The sequence below is a fragment of the Salmo trutta genome, chromosome 4, assembly GCF_901001165.1.
Source record: "Salmo trutta chromosome 4, fSalTru1.1, whole genome shotgun sequence".
Classification (NCBI taxonomy): Eukaryota; Metazoa; Chordata; class Actinopteri; order Salmoniformes; family Salmonidae; genus Salmo; species Salmo trutta.
In genome coordinates this window covers 51,541,126-51,564,964 of record NC_042960.1, presented here as the reverse complement: position 1 = coordinate 51,564,964, position 23,839 = coordinate 51,541,126, and the positions used below count along the sequence as shown (strand labels likewise).

General features: G+C 46.1%; 1 protein-coding gene across 1 annotated transcript in view; it reads right to left on the bottom strand.

Moving 5' to 3' along the window:
- The window catches only part of LOC115192559 (metalloprotease TIKI2), a 97,645-nt gene that overhangs the window by 1,270 nt on the left and 72,536 nt on the right, over window positions 1-23,839 (bottom strand). Inside the window, exons 5-6 of the mRNA XM_029751203.1 lie at window positions 2,589-2,685; window positions 130-381 (exon numbers count right to left, since the gene is read on the bottom strand). Coding sequence (XP_029607063.1) covers window positions 130-381; window positions 2,589-2,685 — 349 coding nt within the window. The remainder of the gene's footprint in view (window positions 1-129; window positions 382-2,588; window positions 2,686-23,839) is intronic.

The window sequence follows — 23,839 nt, the reverse complement described above, 5'->3', positions numbered from 1 at the left end:
AGTGCTCATCCTGTCCTATGAGTGTGCAGTTGCACTGTCTGCTGCTCTTCATGTTACGATACTCTTTGTTGCCATTGGATGGTTTCAATAAAGAGCTAGAGACAGTGTGTGTGTTTGTTCTCCTCTCACCCGTCCCCGATGCGGACCCACAGGTCACTGAAGAGGCGGGGGCGGCTGTGACCGCGGTGGGCCTTCCGGGGGCGCTTGTGTCTCCCAAACTCCTCCAGCTGGCTCAGGCTGTCTGGCAGCAGCATGTGGGGCAGCTCCTCGTCCTCCAGCCCCTCCAGCCCATCATCCAGGTCTGAGGGACTGGTCACCCAGTCAGACGGAGAGACTGTACCCGCATCGGAGCCCCCATCGCTGGGGCTCTCTGTTGGTTCTCTGTGGGACAAAGAACTATGCATATTAAATATTACAACATTGTGGTATAGACCTGGATGTATGTTCCCTCATCACTGGAATAGATGAAAGATAAAATAATAATGTTAGTGAGTAGTTTATTTATTTTACATAATATATTTTAGGGAGGTTCTCCTTAGAGGTTGTGTGTGAATGTGCAATGGTGTGTGGTTTAAGGTGACCTGAGCACCACGGTGCTCTCCAGCCTACCTATAGGCTCCAAAGGGCTTTGAACTTCCAACAGGGACACAATGTCCTCTGTGCTTGTAAAGAGTTTACTGAGTGTCTAAATCCGCCACAAGCCACAAGGGAGGAAGCTGTAACCCCTCCGACCACCCTGACAACTCATTACCTTAGAAATGTATCCCTACCATATTCATTTGCTTGAAGTAGTCAAGGATGTAACACAGTCAGATAGGAGAAAGTAAGGTTTCCGTTACATTGCTTTGATCAATACCGTCATATGAGAGCAGGAAAGGAGGATACATTTCAAAAGCATTGGAACTTGGCCCTACACTAATCCACATTCCTTACCTGTCATTTATGCCACTTCCTTCCCTATCTGATTACCGGTAGTTGCCTGTAGGCACAGATCTAGGATCAGAAAACCCTCAAATTGACCTTAACGTTTAGGGGCAACTTCTGCCTACTATGCATATGAAGGGTCATATTGCTTTCCCGTCAGTAAACACCCTGGAGGTTTGACATCATAATGAGGCCCCAGGTCCAGACCACACACTGTTCAGCTCCGTGTTAGCCAGTATTACACTGTCTACAGATGCTGGCTGTTGTGGGCTACAGCCACTCTACACTGAGTCACTTTGCTTTGGTTCCTTTTGTCATAATCTCTCTATTGAGCAGAAAACACATGATGCCTCTGGGTGCAGGCCCAGTTTTGAGGTTTACACTTCATAACCTCCCGAAAAGCTTCCTGCCACATTGTGTTGTTGTCACCTCATATCAGAGAGCATAAAGTGTTTTGAGCGGTTTTGTGTGTTTTTCGACCACAATCAGTCAGTCCACTTGTCAGCTTTTAAAGCAGAACTGCTGTGGCCTGCAGCTCGGCTGAGGCTGGGCCCGGGCCTGCTCTGTGTATGAGCCAGGGAGGAATGGGTTTGTTACAGCTGTAATTTGCAGTGAAGGAAGTGAGTTTGTAAAAGCAGAGGATGGATGAGATGTTTTACTGTAGCTCTGCTTTATGTGATTTCCTTTGTTGTTCCTCATTTGTCCATTTTCACCCTGGTTCAAGTGAGTGCTGTAACCATTAGCGCTGCTATTTTAATGGGCCCAACCTGCACGGGCCTTAGATCAACCCCCCAAGTCCTGCTGCTGCTGCCTGCAGGGTGATAGGGAGCCTGGGCCAGCGTGCGGGGTGTTCAGGCGTGGGAGAGTTCGCAGGGGAGACTAGGGGCTGGTTTCCATGAGGAGATGCAGCTCCCCTCTTCAGGAGGCAGATGGTTGAGGCTCTTTCTGTGAGGTGGCCATGCCAAGGGGCTGCTGGGAGCGGGCTGGCCTACCTTTCACAGCTGGCGGGGGGAGGGAGAGTTGGGGGAATCAAAGGATTCCTACATAGCTGAGATCTGGTTGTAAAGGTGTACTACATGTACTGAAACATGTGTGCTACATTTAGTACATCTATGTGGGGTCAATTAGTACATGTCATGTGTTTCTGCTCTGGAGTGAATACGGTTGATGTGGTATCGTAAACTTCTGTGGTAAATCTGAGACTGTATGTTTGTGAATGTTCATATGAATTAGTGCCTAATGCCCATACTGTCACGCCCTGACCTAAGAAAGCCTTTTTATTATCTTTATTTGGTTAGGTCAGGGTGTGATTTGGGTGGGCATTCTAGTTTTTCTATTTCTTTGTTTGCCGGGTATGGTTCCCAATCAGAGGCAGGTGTCTATCGTTGTCTCTGATTGGGGATCATACTTAGGCAGCTTTTTTCCCCACCTTAGTTTATGGGATCTTGTTTTTGCATAGTTGCTGTGTAGCCTGCAGAACTTTGCGTTCGTTTTGTATTTTCTTGTTTTGTCGGTGTTCATTTTAAATAAAAGCAAAATGTTCGCCTACCACACTGCACCTTGGTCCAATGTTTACGATGAGCGTAATACATACACATGTCAATGTGTGTGCATGTGTTTCAGTTGTGGCCCTGCTGTGTGGGCGGGTGTGTCTCTGTACTCACTCTGTGATTGGTTCCTGGTAGTGTGATGGTGTGTGCACCACCTCGTAGCCCTCCTGTCTCAGGATGTCCAACACACTGTGGTTCCCCAGGAAATGACCTAACAGGAAACACAACAGGTCAGTTCACATCTCAAATAACGCTGTACATGATAGACAGGGCCCAGAGTTTTCCCTGATCAGGCCATGTGGTCCAGAAAATGTCTTATCCTTAGTCATGATGACAGACAGCTTACAAGATGGTCTCTAGTCTAAAACAGAGGTTTGAAGAGACAGGGATAGTGTTTTCCTGCCGAGAATACTTTGTGAACTGATTGCAAACCAATTTCACATGTAGAATCGCACAAAAATGTCAGTAGTCAGACGCCAACAGCTCGCTGAATGATCGGTAAATGAATTGGAGATCCACATTTGGTCCGATGTGTTCGACCCTTCATGGTAGCAGACAGGCCATCCTTGGTTCCTAACATATACTGACCCTTGATCTTTCTCTGCACTTGTTCCTATGTACTGACCTTTATTGACCCCATATTGTAGTGCACTCTGCTCCTGGCCCCCTTCCCCAAACCCCTTGTTTTTTTCTGATTCCTTCATTCTGACATCAAACAGACAGGTCCCCGCCACACACTGATGAAAGCAGTTTTATTCCTCCCTACCGTGAATAATCCCAGGTGTCACTCAACTCAGTAATACGGCCTAATGCTCTCTGACATCAGCCCCCCAGCACGCTCCCCAAGCTTATTAACAGCACGCTGACAATCTTCAAGGGCCCTAGCTTGCCTGCTTTCCCGACCCTCTATTTTATTATTATGATTTTTCTGATCATTCCTGAGGGGAGAAAAGGCGGCGCTACACTTTCTTGGCGGCGGAGTTCAAAGACGGCGTGGGGATTGGCAGGGGAGGAAGGAGAGGCTACCGCCGAGTGTCGGTCAGATCAGACGGCCAGATTACAGCACTCTCCCTCCACCACACCAAGCCCCTCCAGAGAAGAGAGTAGAGGAGGGGGGGACAGACACCCTATTGAGGGGCCCAGTCTACTCCTCTCCTCTTTTCTCCTCTTTTACTTATTTCTCCTCACCCCTCCTCTCCTCTCTTCACGTCTCTCCTTTTGCCTTCTCTCTTCCCTCTATGCTCCACTCCTCCTTTCTACTCCTTTCTTCCTCTCTCCTATCCTCTCCTGCCCCCTCCACAGCTGAAGGCTGCTCCCAGAATGGCAGATTCAATGACCCTCATGTCTTTGTCAAGCAGATATTTCATTAATTTCAGCTATGAAGCCCTTTTACGGTCAGTGAAAAAAGCCCTGTGCATTCCGTCTGTTAGGTCAAGCTGTCTGTTTGATGTCTTGTTTATTTTCTCACTTTTAGATGTCATACACAAACAGTCTGAACAGAGGGCTTACAGAGACATACGGTTTCCACAGGCCAGCAGGGGAAGTAATTTAGTTGGTTCTGAGGGCTGTGTGGGATGAATTAGAAGTGTGTAAGTGTGTGTGAAGGGGCCTGCATATGTGTGTATGGTCATCTCCCTAACCAGACACCAGACAGCCACAGAGATCAGGACTGTAGCCAGGAACACACGCCTGCTACAGGGGGCCAAGTGCACCCTCCCGTCTGTCTGGTCTGACCTGTCGCTCAGAGTGAATGTGTGTATTCACTGTCTGTGGTCAGACTGTTTCTGACTCAAGAGACCATTAGAGGAGGTCGAAAATACATTTCTGATATCTTGCGTTCCTCTCTCTTTCTTGATTTGTGAGAGCGCTGTCACGTATCCCCTGTATGATCTGGAGCCTGGAGCCTTTGGTACCCTGATCCAGTGTGAACCCCAAATGAATCCTGGCTAAAATGAATCCTGGACCTGCGTGTGTAAAGGTTCCAAAATCCGTGACCAGAGTACCAGGTATTGTGACACGGCAGCGGAAGTTGTGTGGAACTTTATGTCCGTTGTAAACAAGCAAGCTTCCTAACGCCATGTAGAGTGTGTGTGTCGCAAATCGCCCCGTGAAATGGTTATTTTCAGGTCTTGTGAAAGCAAAACATATTCTGTAGAATTTTCACAAACGATCAAAGAAACCAAACCAGGTTACCAAATTTTATATGTGAAACGCCTTCAGTCCCTCACCAACACCCAAAACACCTACACAAATAAACACCCATACACAAACAAACAAACACACCTGCACCACACACCAACACACACATTTAGTAGCCACACACATCCTTCTAAAAGTAGGAGGAGATCCTCCTCCCCTGTAAATAGACTTCTGTGGCTCTGTCCGGTATGTGGCCCTCCTCGGTCAGCCAGTGTGTTTATTTGGTGACCACATTGAGGATTTAGACCACTGAGGATTTAGATCACTGTAAACAAAGTGGTGCTAAGAAGCAGTTAAAGAGAGGCAGGCAGCTCAGAGGCCAAACCCAAAACAAATCCATTATGGGCTTAATGAGAGAGAAGTCCTGCCTTCTTATGAATCTAATAGCTCTTTCCTGCCCTGCCCTGCCTGCTGTTGTGCCACTGGTCAGGGTAGACTGGAAAATCACACTCCTACCAGGGAGTTCCTCCTCAATCCAGAGTTATTTACTTATCTACAGTAGCTTCCCCTCTCTCCCTTCCAAAAAATTCTCCCTCATTCTTTCTTTCTATCTCTCTCCTAATCTCTCTGTATCTATTTTCCTCTATATTTCTCTTTCTCTCTCTCCCCATCCCTTTCTCCTCTATAGTAGCGTGTGTCTGGTTGCCACCCAGGCTGAGGGGTTTGTGGGCCTGATTCCAGCCGTGTCAGCACCTTATTACTCACACCGCCTGTCCGCACTTGCACCCCTCCCTCCATCCCTTTCTCCATTCCTTTACCCATCCCTGCTTCTACCCATCCCTGCACCCTGTCAAAATAATCAGGCAACGCTGGATGAGGAGAGGATATACAGTGGGGGAAAGAAGTATTTGATCCCCTGCTGATTTTGTACGTTTGCCCACTTACAAAGAAATGATCAGTCTATAATTTTAATGGTAGGTTTATTTGAACAGTGAGAGACAGAATAACAACAACAAAAATCCAGAAAAACGCATGTAAAAAATGTTATAAAATGATTTGTATTTTAATGAGGGAAATAAGTATTTGACCCCTCTGCAAAACATGACTTAGTACTTGGTGGCAAAACCCTTGTTGGCAATCACAGAGGTCAGACATTTCTTGTAGTTTGCCACCAGGTTTGCACACATCTCAGGATGGATTTTGTCCCACTCCTCTTTGCAGATCTTCTCCAAGTCATTAAGGTTTCAAGGCTGACGTTTGGCAACTCGAAACTTCAGCTCCCTCCGCAGATTTTCTATGGGATTAAGGTCTGAAGACTGGCTAGGCCACTCCAGGACCTTAATGTGCTTCTTCTTGAGCCACTCCTTTGTTGCCTTGGCCGTGTGTTTTGGGTCATTGTCTTGCTGGAATACCCATCCATGACCCATTTTCAATGCCCTGGCTGAGGGAAGGATGTTCTCACCCAAGATTTGACGGTACATGGCCCCGTCCATCGTCCCTTTGATGCGGTGAAGTTGTCCTGTCCCCTTAGCAGAAAAACACCCCCAAAGCATAATGTTTCCACCTCCATGTTTGAAGTTGGGGATGGTGTTCTTGGGGTCATAGGCAGCATTCCTCCTCCTCCAAACACGGCGAGTTGAGTTGATGCCAAAGAGCTCCATTTTGGTCAAACTTCAGACGGGCATGTATATGTGCTTTCTTGAGCAGGGGGACCTTGCGGGCGCTGCAGGATTTCAGTCCTTCACGGCGTAGTGTGTTACCAATTGTTTTCTTGGTGACTATGGTCCCAGCTGCCTTGAGATCATTGACAAGATCCTCCCGTGTAGTTCTGGGCTGATTCCTCACCGTTCTCATGATCATTACAACCCCACAAAGTGAGATCTTGCATGGACCCCAGGCCGAGGGATATTGACAGTTCTTTTGTGTTTCTTCCATTTGCGAATAATCGCACCAAATGTTGTCACCTTCTCACCAAGCTGCTTGGCGATGGTCTTGTAGCCCATTCCAGCCTTGTGTAGGTCTACAATCTTGTCCCTGACATCCTTGGAGAGCTCTTTGGTCTTGGCCATGGTGGAGAGTTTGGAATCTGATTGATTGATTGCTTCTGTGGACAGGTGTCTTTTTTACAGGTAACAAAATGCGGATGGGAGCACTCCCTTTAGGAGTGTGCTCCTAATTTCAGCTCGTTTCCTGTATAAAAGACACCTGGGAGCCAGAAATCTTTCTGATTGAGAGGGGGTCAAATACTTATTTCCCTCATTAAAATGCTAATCAAATTATACAATTTTTGACATGCGTTTTTCTGGATATTTTTGTTGTTATTCTGTCTCTCACTGTTCAAATAAACCTACCATTAAAATTATAGACTGATCCTTTCTTTATCAGTGGGCAAAAGTACAAAATCAGCAGGGGATCAAATACTGTTTTCCCCCACTGTAGAGGTAATCCCTATAACAGAGGTCGGCAACAGGCAACAAAACAATTGTTTTTTAAGTTTTAAAAATAAAGAATGTTTTTGGGCTTAGTTGTTGTCAATTTTCATTGTACAAATTATTATTATTATTTTCGCCGTCCGTCCCCCCCCCCCCACCCCCCAGACCATTCACTCTGACAAAAATCGGCCCGCAGCTGAAACTAGTTTAGGCATTAACTCCAAATTTTAAAGGGTTATTAAGTTTTAACATTAACTCCAACATTTTAAGGTTAGGCATTAACTCTGAATGGTTAAGGTAAGGGCTCCCTCTAATTCCCTCTCCTCCCGGAGGAACTTAGCTCTAGGACTATGCCTAAGGACTACCTGACCTGATGACTCCTGGCTGTCCCCAGTCCATCTGGTCGTCCTGCTGCTCCAGTTTCAACTGTTCTGCCTGCGGCTATGGAATCCTGACCTGTGCTACCTTGTCTCAGACCTGCTGTTTTCGACTCTCTCTTTTTCTCCCTCTCCCTCTCTCTCTCTACCGCACCTGCTGTCTCGACTTCTATATGCTCGGCTATGAAAAGCCAACTGACATTTACTCCTGAAGTACTGACCTATTGCACCCTCTACAACCACTGATTATTATTTGACCCTGCTGGTCATCTATGAACGTTTGAACATCTTGAAAACAATATGGCCTTAATGGCCATGTACTGTTATAATCTCCACCTGGCACAGCCAGCAGAGGACTGGCCACCCGTCAGAGCCTGGTTCTTCCTAGGTTCCTGCCTTTCTAGGGAGTTTTTCCTAGCTTCTACACCATGCTTCTACATCTGCATTGCTTACTGTTTGGGGTTTTAGGCTGGGTTTCTGTTTAGCACTTTGTGACATCTGCTGATGTAAAAAGGGCTTTATAAATACATTTCACTTGATTTGATTTAAGGTTTGGGATAGGCGTAAAACAAAAATCGCTAGCAACGCCTTAGCAAAACTGAAACATTCTTGAAGGTAACAGCTCTCTCTGCTGTCCCTAGTGGCCGGTTTCCATGTCATCTCCTGACGTCCTAAGACACGAATGGACGTCGAATACTGACTTGTATCACGGGTGACCTAGCTGGTCCTATAATATAGAGCGTGATGAGGATAAGGACAGATTTAAGGAGAGAGGGAGACTGTATCAGCATCAGAAGGAGAGAGGGATCCATGCCCTCAGAGCATGGGTAGTCAGGCTGGCTGGTGGACCCCTGTGGGGAAGGAAGAGGGTGGAAGTAGGACACTGATGTAGACCACTACACACAGAACACACAGAACCCACGCTGGGCACTGTTGCTATGCTGCAAACAAACACAAGCTGTTGCTTCACAGGCTGTGGAACAACAGACCATGAAAAAAGAGAGAAGAAGAGAAGGATGGGTAGAGAGAAAGGGGTGGAACCAAACCACACAAAGCTGGACTCCTAAAAAAAAAAGTCGGCCAAGGAAAATAAGGATTCCTCAACCCTGATTGGAAATGTGAGTGCTATCTGATGTTTGTGTGTGTGTGTGTATGTGTGCATTCATGTTTGCGTTTGCGTGTGAGTGCATGCATTCACAACGTGTGTGCATATATGCATGTGTACGTTCACATGCGTGTGTGTGTGTGTGTGTGTGTGTGTGTGTGTGTGTGTGTGTATGTGTGTGTGTGTGTGTGTGTGTGTGTGTGTGTGTGTGTGTGTGTGTGTGTGTGTGTGTGTGTGTGTGTGTGTGTGTGTGTGTGTGTGTGTGTGTGTTAAGATGCTCGGGGGAGTCCCTGTCTGACTCACTCCCAGTACTGTAGTTCAGAGTACTATTCCACAACGTGAGAATGAGTAATGTAACAAAGGTTTAATAACTTCAGCATCCCTGCACCTTAACCCTGGGTGTACATTTGCACCTCTACAGTACCAGCACATCTATAAATCACCTCCCAGCCTCCCAGTCAACAAACCAAGGGAGAGAAATCCTAGCCGCAGTGCATCTGAACCAGCTGAACCATGGCGTTGAACAGAGCACCTCTCGCTTGACGTGTAAATCTAAAGGAAGGAATCAGGAAATTCCACCCTGAATCCCACTGTTTTAGTAGTGGGATTAATGGGAATCAGAATGGTTTCCCCTCCTCCTCCTCATTCCTCTCATAGTCTCTCCCCTTCTTCTCTGTAATGATTTTATATCCTATGTATTAGGCTTGGGCAGTATACTGTATATACCATATACCGGGGTATTTTGAAATACCGACCGTATGATTTTCAATATCAGTTGGGGCACCCTTAAAGCTTATAGAGGGGGTTTCTACGCTGCAGCTTATAACTAAAAGTTAAGTATCTAAGATTTGCCAAATAAATGATCTCAGGGCTCCAGCTATGCATTTGGTTGGCTAACTTGCTAAGTAAGTAGCTAGCTCGCCAGCTCAAGCCTCTTGGTTACAGCAGAGACAATCAATCCCCTCCTGGATCAGGATCCCTGCTGCCTAAATTCCTTCTGTGCATAAAAAAAAGAAGTTTACCTTTGGAAAGAAATAGCGGCCCTTATTTGACCTTTATTTAACCAGGTAGGCAAGTTGAGAACAAGTTCCCATTTACAACTGCGACCTGGCCAAGATAAAGGTAAAGCAGTTCGACACATACAACAACACAGAGATACACATGGAATAAACAAATATACAGTCAATAGTACAGTAGAAAAATCTATATACAGCATGTGCAAATTAGGTAGGATAAGAGAGGTAAGGCAATAAATAGGCCATGGTGGCGAAGTAATTACAATATAGCAATTAAACACTGGAACGGTAGGATGTGCAGAAGATGAATGTGCAAGTAGAGATACAGTGGTGCAAAGGAGCAAGATAAATAAATAAATACAGTATGGGGATGAGGTAGATTGGATGGGCTATCTACAGATAAGCTATGTACAGGTGCAGTGATCTGTGAGCTGCTCTGACAGCTGGTGCTTAAAGCTAGTGAGGGAGGTAAGAGTCTCCAGCTTCAGAGATTTTTGCAGTTCGTTCCAGTCATTGGCAGCAGAGAACTGGAAGGAGAGGCGGCCAAAGGAAGAATTGGCTTTGGGGGTGACCAGTGAGATATACCTGCTGGAGCGCGTGCTACGGTTGGGTGCTGCTATGGTGACCAGTGAGCTGAGATAAGGCGGGGCTTTACCTATCAGAGACTTGTAGATGACCTGGAGCCAGTGGGTTTGGCGACGAGAATGAAGCGAGAGCATACAGGTCGCAGTGGTCGGTAGTATATGGGGCTTTGGTGACAAAACGGATGGCACTGTGATAGACTGCATCCAATTTGCTGAGTAGAGTGTTGGAGGCTATTTTGTAAATGACATCGCCGAAGTCGAGGATCAGTAGGATGGTCAGTTTTATGAGGATATGTTTGGCAGCATGAGTGAAGGATGCTTTGTTACAGGAACTGTATGAAGGTATGAAAATTTGGATTCCGGCCAACCCTACTATGCATGTAGCCCAATGAGTGCCTCCCCCAGAGGGGGGTGATGACCGATGACCGGGATCGATCGTGTCCCAGTCCTGTTCCCCTAATGCACACTGAAAATAAAGAAGACTTCTGCAGCATTGCACACACTATCAAACTGTCGGCCAAACGAGAGTTCACTCCAGAGACCCGGAAGAGCTATCTTTATTTCCTCCTTCCTTACTTCTGATGTGCTCTTAAAGTGGCAGCGCACGGTGAAGGCTCCGTGCAGGATTTTGCGACTGGCCATTTTTTATTTGTAATACATGGAATTATTCCTTGGGTAATAGCAACCTTTTACAGCTGTTTAAGTAAGACATCCCACATTACACCCTCGTCTACCCCCTGAGGGTGAGACCCTCAGAGTGCCTTGACTGGTGGGGTGTGATGACCGACAATTGTGAATAGTCCTGGTCCCCTAATGAACCAAATCAGCAATAATAATTGTAATATTTATACTCATCTACCCCCTATAGGTCAATCAAGAGGTACTGATGCACCAAGTCCAGAACCAACAGGACCTTGAACAGCTTATACCCCCAAGTCATCAGGCTGCTAAATAGACTGCTAAATAGGCTGCTAATAGACTGCTAAATAGACTGCTAAATAGGCTGCTAAATAGACTGCTAAATAGACTGCTAAATAGGCTGCTAAATAGACTGCTAAATAGACTGCTAAATAGACTGCTAAATAGACTGCTAAATAGACTGCTAAATAATAAACCAAATAGCTAAAGACTATCTGCGTTGACCCTTTTTACACAAATATTTTTGACTGATCACATACGCTGCTGCTATTGTTTACTATCTGTTACTTTATTCCTAGTTATATGTACATATCTACCTCAATTACCTCGTACCCCTGTACATCAACTCGGTACTGTAACTCCTTGTATATAGCCAAGTTATTGTTACTCATTGTGTATCTATTATTATTAAAGTGAGAGCATACAGACAGACTAAATATTTAAAGCCAGCAGGAAACACTTTAAATGTTCCTACAGAAATCCACTGACCCCTACAGCGGTCCTGACTTGGTCCATGTGGTCAAGAACCACGGTCGCGTTTCTAATACTTCTCTATTTTCTTTCTCTCTACATTGTCGGGAAGGGCCCGTAAGCAATCATTTCACTGTTAGTCCACACCTGTTGTTTATGAACCATGTGACAAATACAATTTGATTTGATTTGACTTTGTTGTGCATGCTCTGAGACCCACGGTCTCTCGAAAACATGAACCAAGTCAGGACCGCTGTAGGGGTCAGTGGATTTCTGTAGGAACATTTAAAGTGTTTCCTGCTGGCTTTAAATATTTAGACTGTCTGTATGCTCTCAGTCTGTCTGCCAGACCCCACATGCTACAGTCACTGCTGCTATACTGCTGGCAGAGAGAGACCGAGAGAGAGGAGGGGAAAAAGAGAGTGGGGAAAGAAAGAGAAAGTGTACAGGGAGAAAAAGAGGGAAAGAGAGATGGGGTAGACAGGGACTTGCAGGGGTTGGGCCTGTGGTGGGTTTAAAACATTTAGTGAAAATTGCCCCCTCCGTTAGTTTTTGTTGCAGACAGCTGAGGTCTTAACTCCTTGTCTGCTAGGACGGGAGGGGGGATGAGGGCAGCTGGCAGGCGTCTGGAGAAAGGTTCCCTATCTTGCACACACACACATACGCTGACTGTAGCTATGCGGTAGACACGTGATAGAAGCCATGGCATCTCGTAGACCCCCACAATGGTCTATTTATCTCTCTCATCTGATTCCTGCTCTACCTTTCATCATTTAATTTCCTGCCCTCCAACTTTCACCTCCTCATCCCCTCTTTATTGCAATAAGCCCCCTCTGCTACATGCTAGTCAGGTTTAGCTCTCAGATCAGCTGATACATAGTAATTCATAACAGACTTTACGCAAATTTTTCTCAAAATCGCAAGTGTAATCACTATCGTATGTGTGTGTGCATGAGTGCAATTGTGTCCATGCAAAACGTGTGTGTGTGTGTGTGTGTGTGTGTGTGTGTGTGTGTGTGTGTGTGTGTGTGTGTGTGTGTGTGTGTGTGTGTGTGTGCCAGAGAAAGTGTGTGTGCATGTGTATTTGCATTATCCAGAGGAGAGTTAAGGAGATGGAGTGGGAGTACATGTTTTAATGCAATGTGGCGTAGCAGCCATTAGTGCTGAATGAGCTGTGATATGTTTTCAAGAGGCTAATGAAGCATGTAATCTACCAGCAGACTAATGAGCCCTCCATCTAATTAGAGCTGCTTGGGAATCCCACCAGCACACCGGATAACGCTAAGCTAACCCTCAGGGCCTGAGAGGGACAGAGTCTATGGGCCTGACAGAGAGAGAGGCTAGCACTATGGGCCCAAACTCCTAACCTTAGACTAGATTAGTTATCAGTAGTTATTTTAATGATAACAGGGGAATGTGTCATACATAATATATTATGGATCAGGAAAAATATTCACTACCATTCAAAAGTTTGGGGTCACTTAGAAATTGGATCGTTTTTGAAAGAAAAGCAATTTTTTTGGTCCATTAAAATAACATCAAATTGATCAGAAATACAGTGTAGACATTGTTAATGTTGTAAATGACTATTGTAGCTGGAAACTGCTGATTTTTAGTGCAATATCTACATAGGCGTACAGAGGCCAATTATCAGCAACCATCACTCCTGTGTTCCAATGGCACGTTGTGTTAGCTAATCCAAATCCATCCTTTTAAAAGGCTAATTGAGTTCCTCTGTACAGTGTCTGTGTTCTTTTGCCCATCTTAATCTTTTCTTTTTATTGGCCAGTCTGAGATATGGCTTTTTCTTTGCATCTCTGCCTAGAAGGCCAGCATCCCAGAGTCGCCTCTTCACTGTTGACATTGAGACTGGTGTTTTGCGGGTACTATTTAATGAAGCTGCCAGTTGAGGACTTGTGAGGCGTCTGTTTCTCAAACTAGACACTCTAATGTACTTGTCCTCTTGCTCAGTTGTGCACCGGGGCCTCCCACTCCTCTTTCTATTCTGGTTAGAGCCAGTTTGCGCTGTTCTGTGAAGGGAGTAGTACACAGCGTTGTTCGAGATCTTCAGTTTCTTGACAATTTCTCGCATGGAATAGCCTTCATTTCTCAGAACAAGAATAGACTGACAAGTTTCAGAAGAAAGATCTTTGTTTCTGGCTATTTTGAGCCTGTAATCGAACCCACAAATGCTGATGCTCCAGATACTCAACTAGTCTAAAGAAGGCCAGTTTTACTGCTTCTTTAATCAGAAAAACAGTTTTCAGCTGTGCTAACATAATTGCAAAAGGCTTTTCTAATGATCAATTAGCCTTTTAAAATTATAAACTTGGATTAGCTAACACAACGTGCCATTGGAACACAGGAGTGATGGTTGCTGATAATTGGCCTCTGTACGCCTATATAGATATTCCATTAAAAAAATCTGCCGTTTCCAGCTACAATAGTCATTTACAACATTAACAATGTCTACACCGCATTTCTGATCAATTTGATGTTCTTTAAATGAACAAAAAAAATGTGCTTTTCTTTCAAAAACAAGGACATTTTTAAGTGACCCCAGACTTTTGAATGGTAGTGTATGTAAAATATGTAATAATGTTAATAAAACGTTTGTGAGAGATGTTTATGCTGCTGCCTTGCGCTGTATAGAGACTGTAAGGAGAGTAGGAGACAGACAAGTGATGGGGCTCCACACTGGGTCTGCTGCTAATGGGGAGATGACTGATGCAAAGATCACGTTTTAATATCGCACCTCTTCAGCTCTGACTTGTGGTGGATCTAATATCAGACAGACCTTGTATGTGTGCCTGTGTCTGCATCTGCCTGTCTACTGTGTGTGTGTGTGTGTGTGTGTGTGTGTGTGTGTGTGTGTGTGTGTGTGTGTGTGTGTGTGTGTGTGTGTGTGTGTGTGTGTGTGTGTGCGTGCCTGTGTGTGTGCGTGCCTGTGTGTGTGCGTGCCTGTGTGCGTACATGTTTGAGTTGAAGACGTATGCAAGACAAAAAAGGCTGACCCCCGCCCCAGCGACACGGGAGACGGGGCCTGTGCATCGTCAGTCTCACGCACGGGACGGGAGGAGAGGGTGAGTAGGAGAGGGGGAGGCAGGGAGTGACACGTCAGCCCAACAGGGTGGACACTAAAACAGGACAGAGGCACCACTGTTAAATAATACACCCACACTAATATAGTAATACAGAAACACACATTCACAACACAACAAACACACACACTGACACACCTGTACAAATACAATACAAAGTTATCAGTGCAAGACCTCTAGTCGCCTTTCACTGGTGTCCCTTTGTTTCTCCTCCTATCCTTCTGTCCTCTTTTCTGTTTCCATAAAACGTTCCTACTGGGAGGAGGGGACGACATGGAAAGATAGAGTGAGACAGAGCAGATGGAGTTAAAGAAGAGAGAGAGATGGCGTCAGTGTGATACAGGGGTGATGGAGGCAGACAGGAAAGCAGACAGAGACAGACGAGGAAGAGAGAGAAGAGAAGAAGAAAGAGAGAAAGTTGGAGACGTTGTGACAAAGCAGGCAATATCTAGAGTGGAACAATAGGACCATGGCTTCAACAGAATGGAAAAACCTGCACTGAAATATTATTTGTTTTAATATTATAATTTTTTTAAGCAAAAGTCTGAACAAATGGACACGAACAATAACCTAGTATAGATACACACACATACACAGTGAACACAAAAACTCACAAACTGGTGCAACAGACAAAAGTGAATATAAATATTGATTGTGTATTTTATTGCTGTAGTCATTAATAAACAACTATCTAGGTCATACAACTCACTAGCCACAGTCCCCTTACAGACACACATGTATACACACACACACACACACACACACACACACACACACACACACACTGCAATACACTTTCTCAGTGAAGTGGTGGCTGGGCTGTGGTTGCTGGAGGAAATTCCAGGGGATGTTTTCAATAAGAGAACGCAGGCAGCAGCAAGGAATTAGCAAATGAGAACCTTCTGAAACGCTGCTCTCCAACACACTGCCACACCACCTCCTCATCAAACTGATCATGAATATTAGTGTGTTATGTAGAGGTGTGTGTGTGTGTGTGTGTGTGTGTGTGTGTGTGTGTGTGTGTGTGTGTGTGTGTGTGTGTGTGTGTGTGTGTGTGTGTGTGTGTGTGTGTGTGTGTGTGTGTGTGTGTGTGTGTGTTGGCCAATGAAAGAGAAAGTGCTTGTGAGTGTGCTCTTAACCAATTACTCAATTACTATCAGCTGGTGCTGTGTCATTCTGTCCATGGAAAAGTGTACAACATTGTCTTGGCCAGATCACCAGTGTGGTACGCCATACTGCCACAGTCATTACAGTAGAAGGCTGCTGCCCAGGGTTCTGGATGTTACATAACTGTTCAGTAACAGTACAGTAACAGGAACAGTACAGTAACAGTCACATGATGAGCTCCCTGAAGAACAAAGTACTGAAGATAAAAGGAGCAGATGGGGGAGAGAGATGGATAGAGGAAGGGTGAAGATACTGCTGTATACAAAGTCAGTTCCTGAGAGAACAAGACCGCCTGTCCCAACCTACTGCTGATGTGCCATAACCTCAGTGATTCTTTCCTTTGACTAATAGTGTGATTATTTGATACATAGCAGAGCAGCATATACAGTACATTGCATAAAGTGGAGCAGCAAAGAACTGTAACAACACTCTCACTGTATCACTACTGTCACTGTAACGTCACTCTCACTGTAACAACACTCTCACTGTAACACTACTGTCACTGTAACGTTACTCTCACTGTAACAACACTCTCACTGTAACACTACTGTCACTGTAACGTTACTCTCACTGTAACAACACTCTCACTGTAACACTACTGTCACTGTAACGTCACTCTCACTGTAACAACACTCTCACTGTAACACTACTGTCACTGTAACGTCACTCTCACTGTAACAACACTCTCACTGTAACACTACTGTCACTGTAACGTTACTCTCACTGTAACACCCATCTCACTGTATCACTACTGTCACTGTAACGTCACTCTCACTGTAACAACACTCTCACTGTAACACTACTGTCACTGTAACGTTACTCTCACTGTAACAACACTCTCACTGTAACACTACTGTCACTGTAACGTTACTCTCACTGTAACAACACTCTCACTGTAACACTACTGTCACTGTAACGTTACTCTCACTGTAACAACACTCTCACTGTAACACTACTGTCACTGTAACGTTACTCTCACTGTAACAACACTCTCACTGTAACACTACTGTCACTGTAACGTCACTCTCACTGTAACAACACTCTCACTGTAACACTACTGTCACTGTAACGTCACTCTCACTGTAACAACACTCTCACTGTAACACTACTGTCACTGTAACGTTACTCTCACTGTAACACCCATCTCACTGTATCACTACTGTCACTGTAACGTCACTCTCACTGTAACAACACTCTCACTGTAACACTACTGTCACTGTAACGTTACTCTCACTGTAACAACACTCTCACTGTAACACTACTGTCACTGTAACGTTACTCTCACTGTAACAACACTCTCACTGTAACACTACTGTCACTGTAACGTTACTCTCACTGTAACAACACTCTCACTGTAACACTACTGTCACTGTAACGTCACTCTCACTGTAACAACACTCTCACTGTAACACTACTGTCACTGTAACGTCACTCTCACTGTAACAACACTCTCACTGTAACACTACTGTCACTGTAACGTCACTCTCACTGTAACAACACTCTCACTGTAACACTACTGACACTGTAACGTCACTCTCACTGTAACAACACTCTCACTGTAACACTACTGTCACTGTAACGCTACTCTCACTGTAACACCACTCTCACTGTAACACTACTGTCACTGTAACGCTACTCTCACTGTAACACCACTCTCACTGTAACACCACTGCCACAACACTGTCACTGTAACACCCATCTCACTGTATCACTACTGTCACTGTAACGTCACTCTCACTGTAACAACACTTTCACTGTAACACTACTGTCACTGTAACGTTACTCTCACTGTAACACCACTCTCACTGTAACACCACTGTCACAACACTGTCACTGTAACACCCATCTCACTGTAACACTACTGTCACTGTAACGTCACTCTCACTGTAACAACACTTTCACTGTAACACTACTGTCACTGTAACGTTACTCTCACTGTAACACCACTCTCACTGTAACACCACTCTCACTGTAACACCACTGTCACAACACTGTCACTGTAACACCCATCTCACTGTAGTTACCCCTCTCACTGTAACACCACTAATACTGTAACAACACTGTCACTGTAACACCATTCTCACTGTAACACCACTCTCATTGTAACACTACTGTCACTGTAACACCACTCTCACTGTAACACCACTCTCACTGTAACGCCACTCTCACTGCAACAACACTGTCACTGCAGCACCACTCTCACTGTAACACCACTGTCACTGTAGCACCACTCTCACTGTAACAACACTGTCACTGTAACACCACACTCACTGTAACACCACTCTCACTGTAACGCCTCTCTCACTGTAACACCACTCTCACTGTAACAACACTGTCACTGCAACACCACTCTCACTGTAACGACCACTGTCACTGCGACACCTCTCTCACTGTAACAACACTCTCACTGTAATGCCACCCTCACTGTAACGCCACTCTCACTGTAACAACACTGTCACTGCAACAACACTGTCACTGCAACACCACTCTCACTGTAACACCACTCATACTGTAATGCCACTCTCACTGTAACACCACTCTCACTGTAACGCCACTCTCACTGTAACACCACTCTCACTGTAACACCACTCTCACTGTAACAACACTGTAACTGTAACACCACTCTCACTGTAACAACACTGTCACTGTAACGCCACTCTCACTGTAACACCACTCTCACTGTAAAGCCACTCTCACTGTAACGCCTCTCTCACTGTAACAACACTGTCACTGCAACACCACTGTCACTGTATCACCACTCTCACTGTAACAACACTGTCACTGTAACAACACTCTCACTGTAACAACACTGTCCCTGTTACACCACTCTCACTGTAATACCACTCTCACTGTAACACCACCCTCACTGTAACAACACTGTCACTGCAACACCACTCTCACTGTAACGCCACTCTCACTGTAACAACACTCTCACTGTAACACCACTCTCACTGTAACAACACTCTCACTGTAACACCACTCTCACTGTAACAACACTCTCACTGTAACACCACTCACTGTAACAACACTCTCACTGTAACACCACTGTCACTGTAACGACCACTCAGAATTTCTGTTGGATGGAGCATTTATTTTCTGCTTGTCATGTTATGTCTCCCTGATCCCCTCTTGATTTTCATAAATAAGCAGATGCTGTGGCAAGATGGATGGGAGGGGGGGTGCTGTGGCAAAATGGAGGGGAGGGGGGGTGCTGTGGCAAAATGGAGGGGAGGGGGGGTGCTGTGGCAAGATGGAGGGGAGGGGGGGTGCTGTGGCAAAATGGAGGGGAGGGGGGGTGCTGTGGCAAAATGGGTGGCCTGCCCAAACCACTTTATACACATATCGTATAGTTTAATTACCCCCGGAAAAGTCATGAAACGGCATGGGTAACTCTAGAACGCCTTAACCTGGATGCCCACTCTTTTCCTCCCGTTCTTGTTTTCTTTCTGTAGTCTGGACATGGTTCCTGTAGAACGGCGTCCAAGGCAAATGCAGCGGGGAACGTTAATAGTTATCGGCCATATGGAAGGAAGGAGCTCTTATAAACACTATTTCTTCTCCAGCTCTGCTCTGCTCTGAAGAGTCTGCAGCTGGGATGATGGAGAGGGTGTCAGAGAAGGCCCTGGACGGATGGGCCAAGACAGACAGACACAGACAGAGAAATACGAACAGACGGTGATGATACAGAGACAGAATTACTAAGACAGAGACAGACGGACAGACATATATGAAAGCAGAGACAGACAGAGCTGAGCCAACAAACTGACAGAAAGAAGATGATGGCAGAGTACTGTGTTCCCATAGGCCTCACCAGTACTACGCTCTATGGCTAAATCTATAAGGTGCTATGCATATTTATCAGGCAATTTAACACTTCATAAGTAAAGTGTTAGCAGAAGATGATGTCAGAAGTTGACTGGGATATTTTGATATCAGCTTCTCTGAGAGCTGCTTCAGGCGCCTGGGAGAGAACCTAGAGGAAACGTACTTCTCCACGGCCTGGCGCTCGCGTGTCTGTACTCCTGGGTTACCGCCCGGTTACGGTCGCGTTGCTGTCATGTTTCTCATCAGCTCACACTACCTGTCAGCCCTCACACACACACACACACACACACACACACACACACACACACACACACACACACACACACACACACACACACACACACACACACACACAGACACAGACACATAGTCACACACACACACCGGCCTGTCAGCTGAAGGAACGCACAGACAGACAGACAGACAGACAGACAGACAGACAGACAGACAGACAGACAGACAGACAGACAGACAGACAGACAGACAGACAGACAGACAGACAGACAGACAGACAGACAGACAGACAGACAGACAGACAGACAGATGGTCAACAGGTGACTTGGCACTATCCTGTTCATCTCTCAGGCACCCAGGTGAGGTCACCACAGGCCATACACCATACATCAAATCTTCTACACTATACCTCCAACTCCACCCTACACCATCCCTACATAGGATTCTATACCTCCAACTCCACCCCCAAACCAGCCCTACATCAGAGTCTATACCTCCAATTCCACCCTACACCAGCCCTACATCAGAGTCTATTCCTCCCACTTCACCCTACACAAGCCCTACATCAGAATCTATACCTTCAACTCCACCCTACACCAGCCCTACATCACAGTCTATACCTTCAACTCCACCCTATACCAGCCTTACATAACAGTCTATACTTCCAAATCCACCATAAACCAGGCCTACATCAGTCTATACCTCCAACTCCACCCTACAAAAGCCCTACATCAGAGTCTATACTTTCAATTCCACCCTACAACAGCGCTACATCAGAGTCCACACCTCCAACTCCACCCTACACCAGCCCTACATCACAGTCTATACCGCCAACTCCACCCAACACCAGCCCTACAACAGAGTCTATACCTCCAACTCCACCATACACCAGCCCTCATCACAGTATATACCTCCAACTCCACCCTACACCAGCCCTACATTAGAGTCTATACCTCCAACTCCACCCTACACCAGCCCTACATCACAGTCTATACCTCCAACTTCACTTTACACCAGCCCTACATCAGAGTCTATACCTTCAACTCCACCTTACACCAGCCCTCATTACAGTCTATACCTCCAACTCCACCCTACACCAGCCCTACATCAGTGTCTATACCTCCAACTCCACCCTACACCAGCCCTACATCAGAGTCTATAGCTCCAACTCCACCCTACACACAAACTACATCAGTCTATACCTCCAACTCCACCCTACACCAGCCCTACATCAGAGTCTATACCTTCAACTCCACCCCACAACAGCCTTACATCACAGTCTATACTTCCAAATCCACCATAAACCAGGCCTACATCAGTCTATACCTCCAACTCCACCCTACAAAAGCCCTACATCAGAGTCTATGCTTTCAATTCCACCCTACAAAAGCCCTACATCAGAGTCAATCCCTCCAACTCCACCCTACACCAGCCCTACATCACAGTCTATACCTCCAACTCCACCCTACACCAGCCTTCATCACAGTCTATACCTCCAACTCCACCCAACACCAGCCCTACAACAGAGTCTATACCTCCAACTCCACCATACACAAGCCCTCATCACAAAATCAAATCAAATCAAATTTATTTATATAGCCCTTCGTACATCAGCTGAAATCTCAAAGTGCTGTACAGAAACCCAGCCTAAAACCCCAAACAGCAAGCAATGCATGTGAAAGAAGCACGGTGGCTGGGAAAAACTCCCTAGGAAAAACTCCTGAGAAAGGCCAAAAACCTAGGAAGAAACCTAGAGAGGAACCAGGCTATGAGGGGTGGCCAGTCCTCTTCTGGCTGTGCCGGGTGGATATTATAACAGAACATGGTCAAGATGTTAAAATGTTCGTAAATGACCAGCATGGTCAAATAATAATAATCATAGTAATTGTCGAGGGTGCAACAAGCACGTCCGGTGAACAGGTCAGGGTTCCGTAGCCGCAGGCAGAACAGTTGAAACTGGAGCAGCAGCATGGCCAGGTGGACTGGGGACAGCAAGGAGTCATCATGCCAGGTAGTCCTAGGGCTCAGGTCCTCCGAGAGAAAGAAAGAAAGAGAGAATTAGAGAGAGCATATTTACATTCACACAGGACACTGGATAAGACAAGAGAATACTCCAGATGTAACAGACTGACCCTAGCCCCCCGACACATAAACTACTGCAGCATAAATACTGGAGGCTGAGACAGGAGGGATCAGAAGACACTGTGGCCCCATCCGATGATACCCCCGGACAGGGCCAAACAGGCAGGATATAACCCCACCCACTTTGCCAAAGCACAGCCCCCACACCACTAGAGTATCACAGTCTATGCCTCCAACTCCTCCCTACACCAGCACTACATCAGAGTCTATACCGCCACCTCCACCCTACACCAGCCCTACAACAGAGTCTATACCTCCAATTCCACCATACACCAGTCCTCATCACAGTCTATACCGCCAACTCCACCCTATACCAGCCCTACATCAGAGTCTATACCTCCAACTCTACCATACACCAGCCCTACATCACAGTCAATACCTCCAACTCCACCCTACACCAGCCCTACATCAGAGTCTATACCTCCAACTCCACCCTACACACGCCCTACATCAGTCTATACGTACAATTCCACACTACAACAGCCCTACATCAGAGTCTATACCTCCAACTCCACCCTACACCAGCCCTACATCAGAGTCTATACCTCCAACTCCACCATACACCAGCCCTCATCACAGTCTGTACTTCCAACTCCACCCTACACCAGCCCTACATCACAGTCTATACCTCCAACTCCACCCTACACCAGCCCTACATCAGAGTCTATACCTCCAACTCCACCCTACACCAGCCCTACATCAGAGTCTACACCTTCAACTCCACCCTACAACAGCCCCACACCACAGTCTATACTTCCAACTCCACCATACACCAGCCCTACATCACAGTCAATACCTCCAACTCCACCCTACACCAGCCCTACATCAGAGTCTATACCTCCAACTCCACCCTACACACGCCCTACATCAGTCTATACGTACAATTCCACACTACAACAGCCCTACATCAGAGTCTATACCTCCAACTCCACCCTGCACCAGCCCTACATCAGAGTCCATACCTCCAACTCCACCATACACCAGCCCTCATCACAGTCTGTACCTCCAACTCCACCCTACACCAGCCCTACATCAGAGTCTATACCTCCAACTCCACCCTACACCAGCCCTACATCAGAGTCTACACCTTCAACTCCACCCTACAACAGCCCCACACCACAGTCTATACTTCCAAATCCACCATACACCAGGCCTACATCACAGTCTATACCTCCAACTCCACACTACACCAGCCCTACATCAAAGTCTATACATCCCACTTCACCCTACACCAGCCCTACATCACAGTCTATACCTCCAACTCCATCCTACACCAGCCCTACATCAGAGTCTATACCTCCAACTCCAGCATACAGAAGCCCTAATCACAGTCTATGCCTCTAACTCCTCCCTAAACCAGCACTACATTAGAGTCTAAACCTACAATTCCACCCCCAAACCAGCCCTACATCAGTCTATACCTCCAACTCCACCCTACACAAGCCCTATATCAGAGTCTATGCCTCCCACTTCACCCTACACCAGCGCTACATCACAGTCTATACCTTCAACTCCACCCTACACCAGCCCTACATCAGAGTTTATACTTCCAAATCCACCATAAACCAGCCCTACATCAGTCTATACCTCCAACTCCACCCTACACCAGCCCTACGTCAGAGTCTATACCTTCAACTCCACCCTACAAAAGCCCCACATCAGAGTCTATACTTTCAATTCCACCCTACACCGCCCAACATCAGACTCCATACCTCAAACTCCACCCTACACCAGCCCTACATCAGAGTCTATACTTTCAATTCCACCCAACACCAGCCTTCATCACAGTCTATACCTCCAACTCCACCCAACACCAGCCCTACAACAGAGTCTATACCTCCATCTCCACCATAC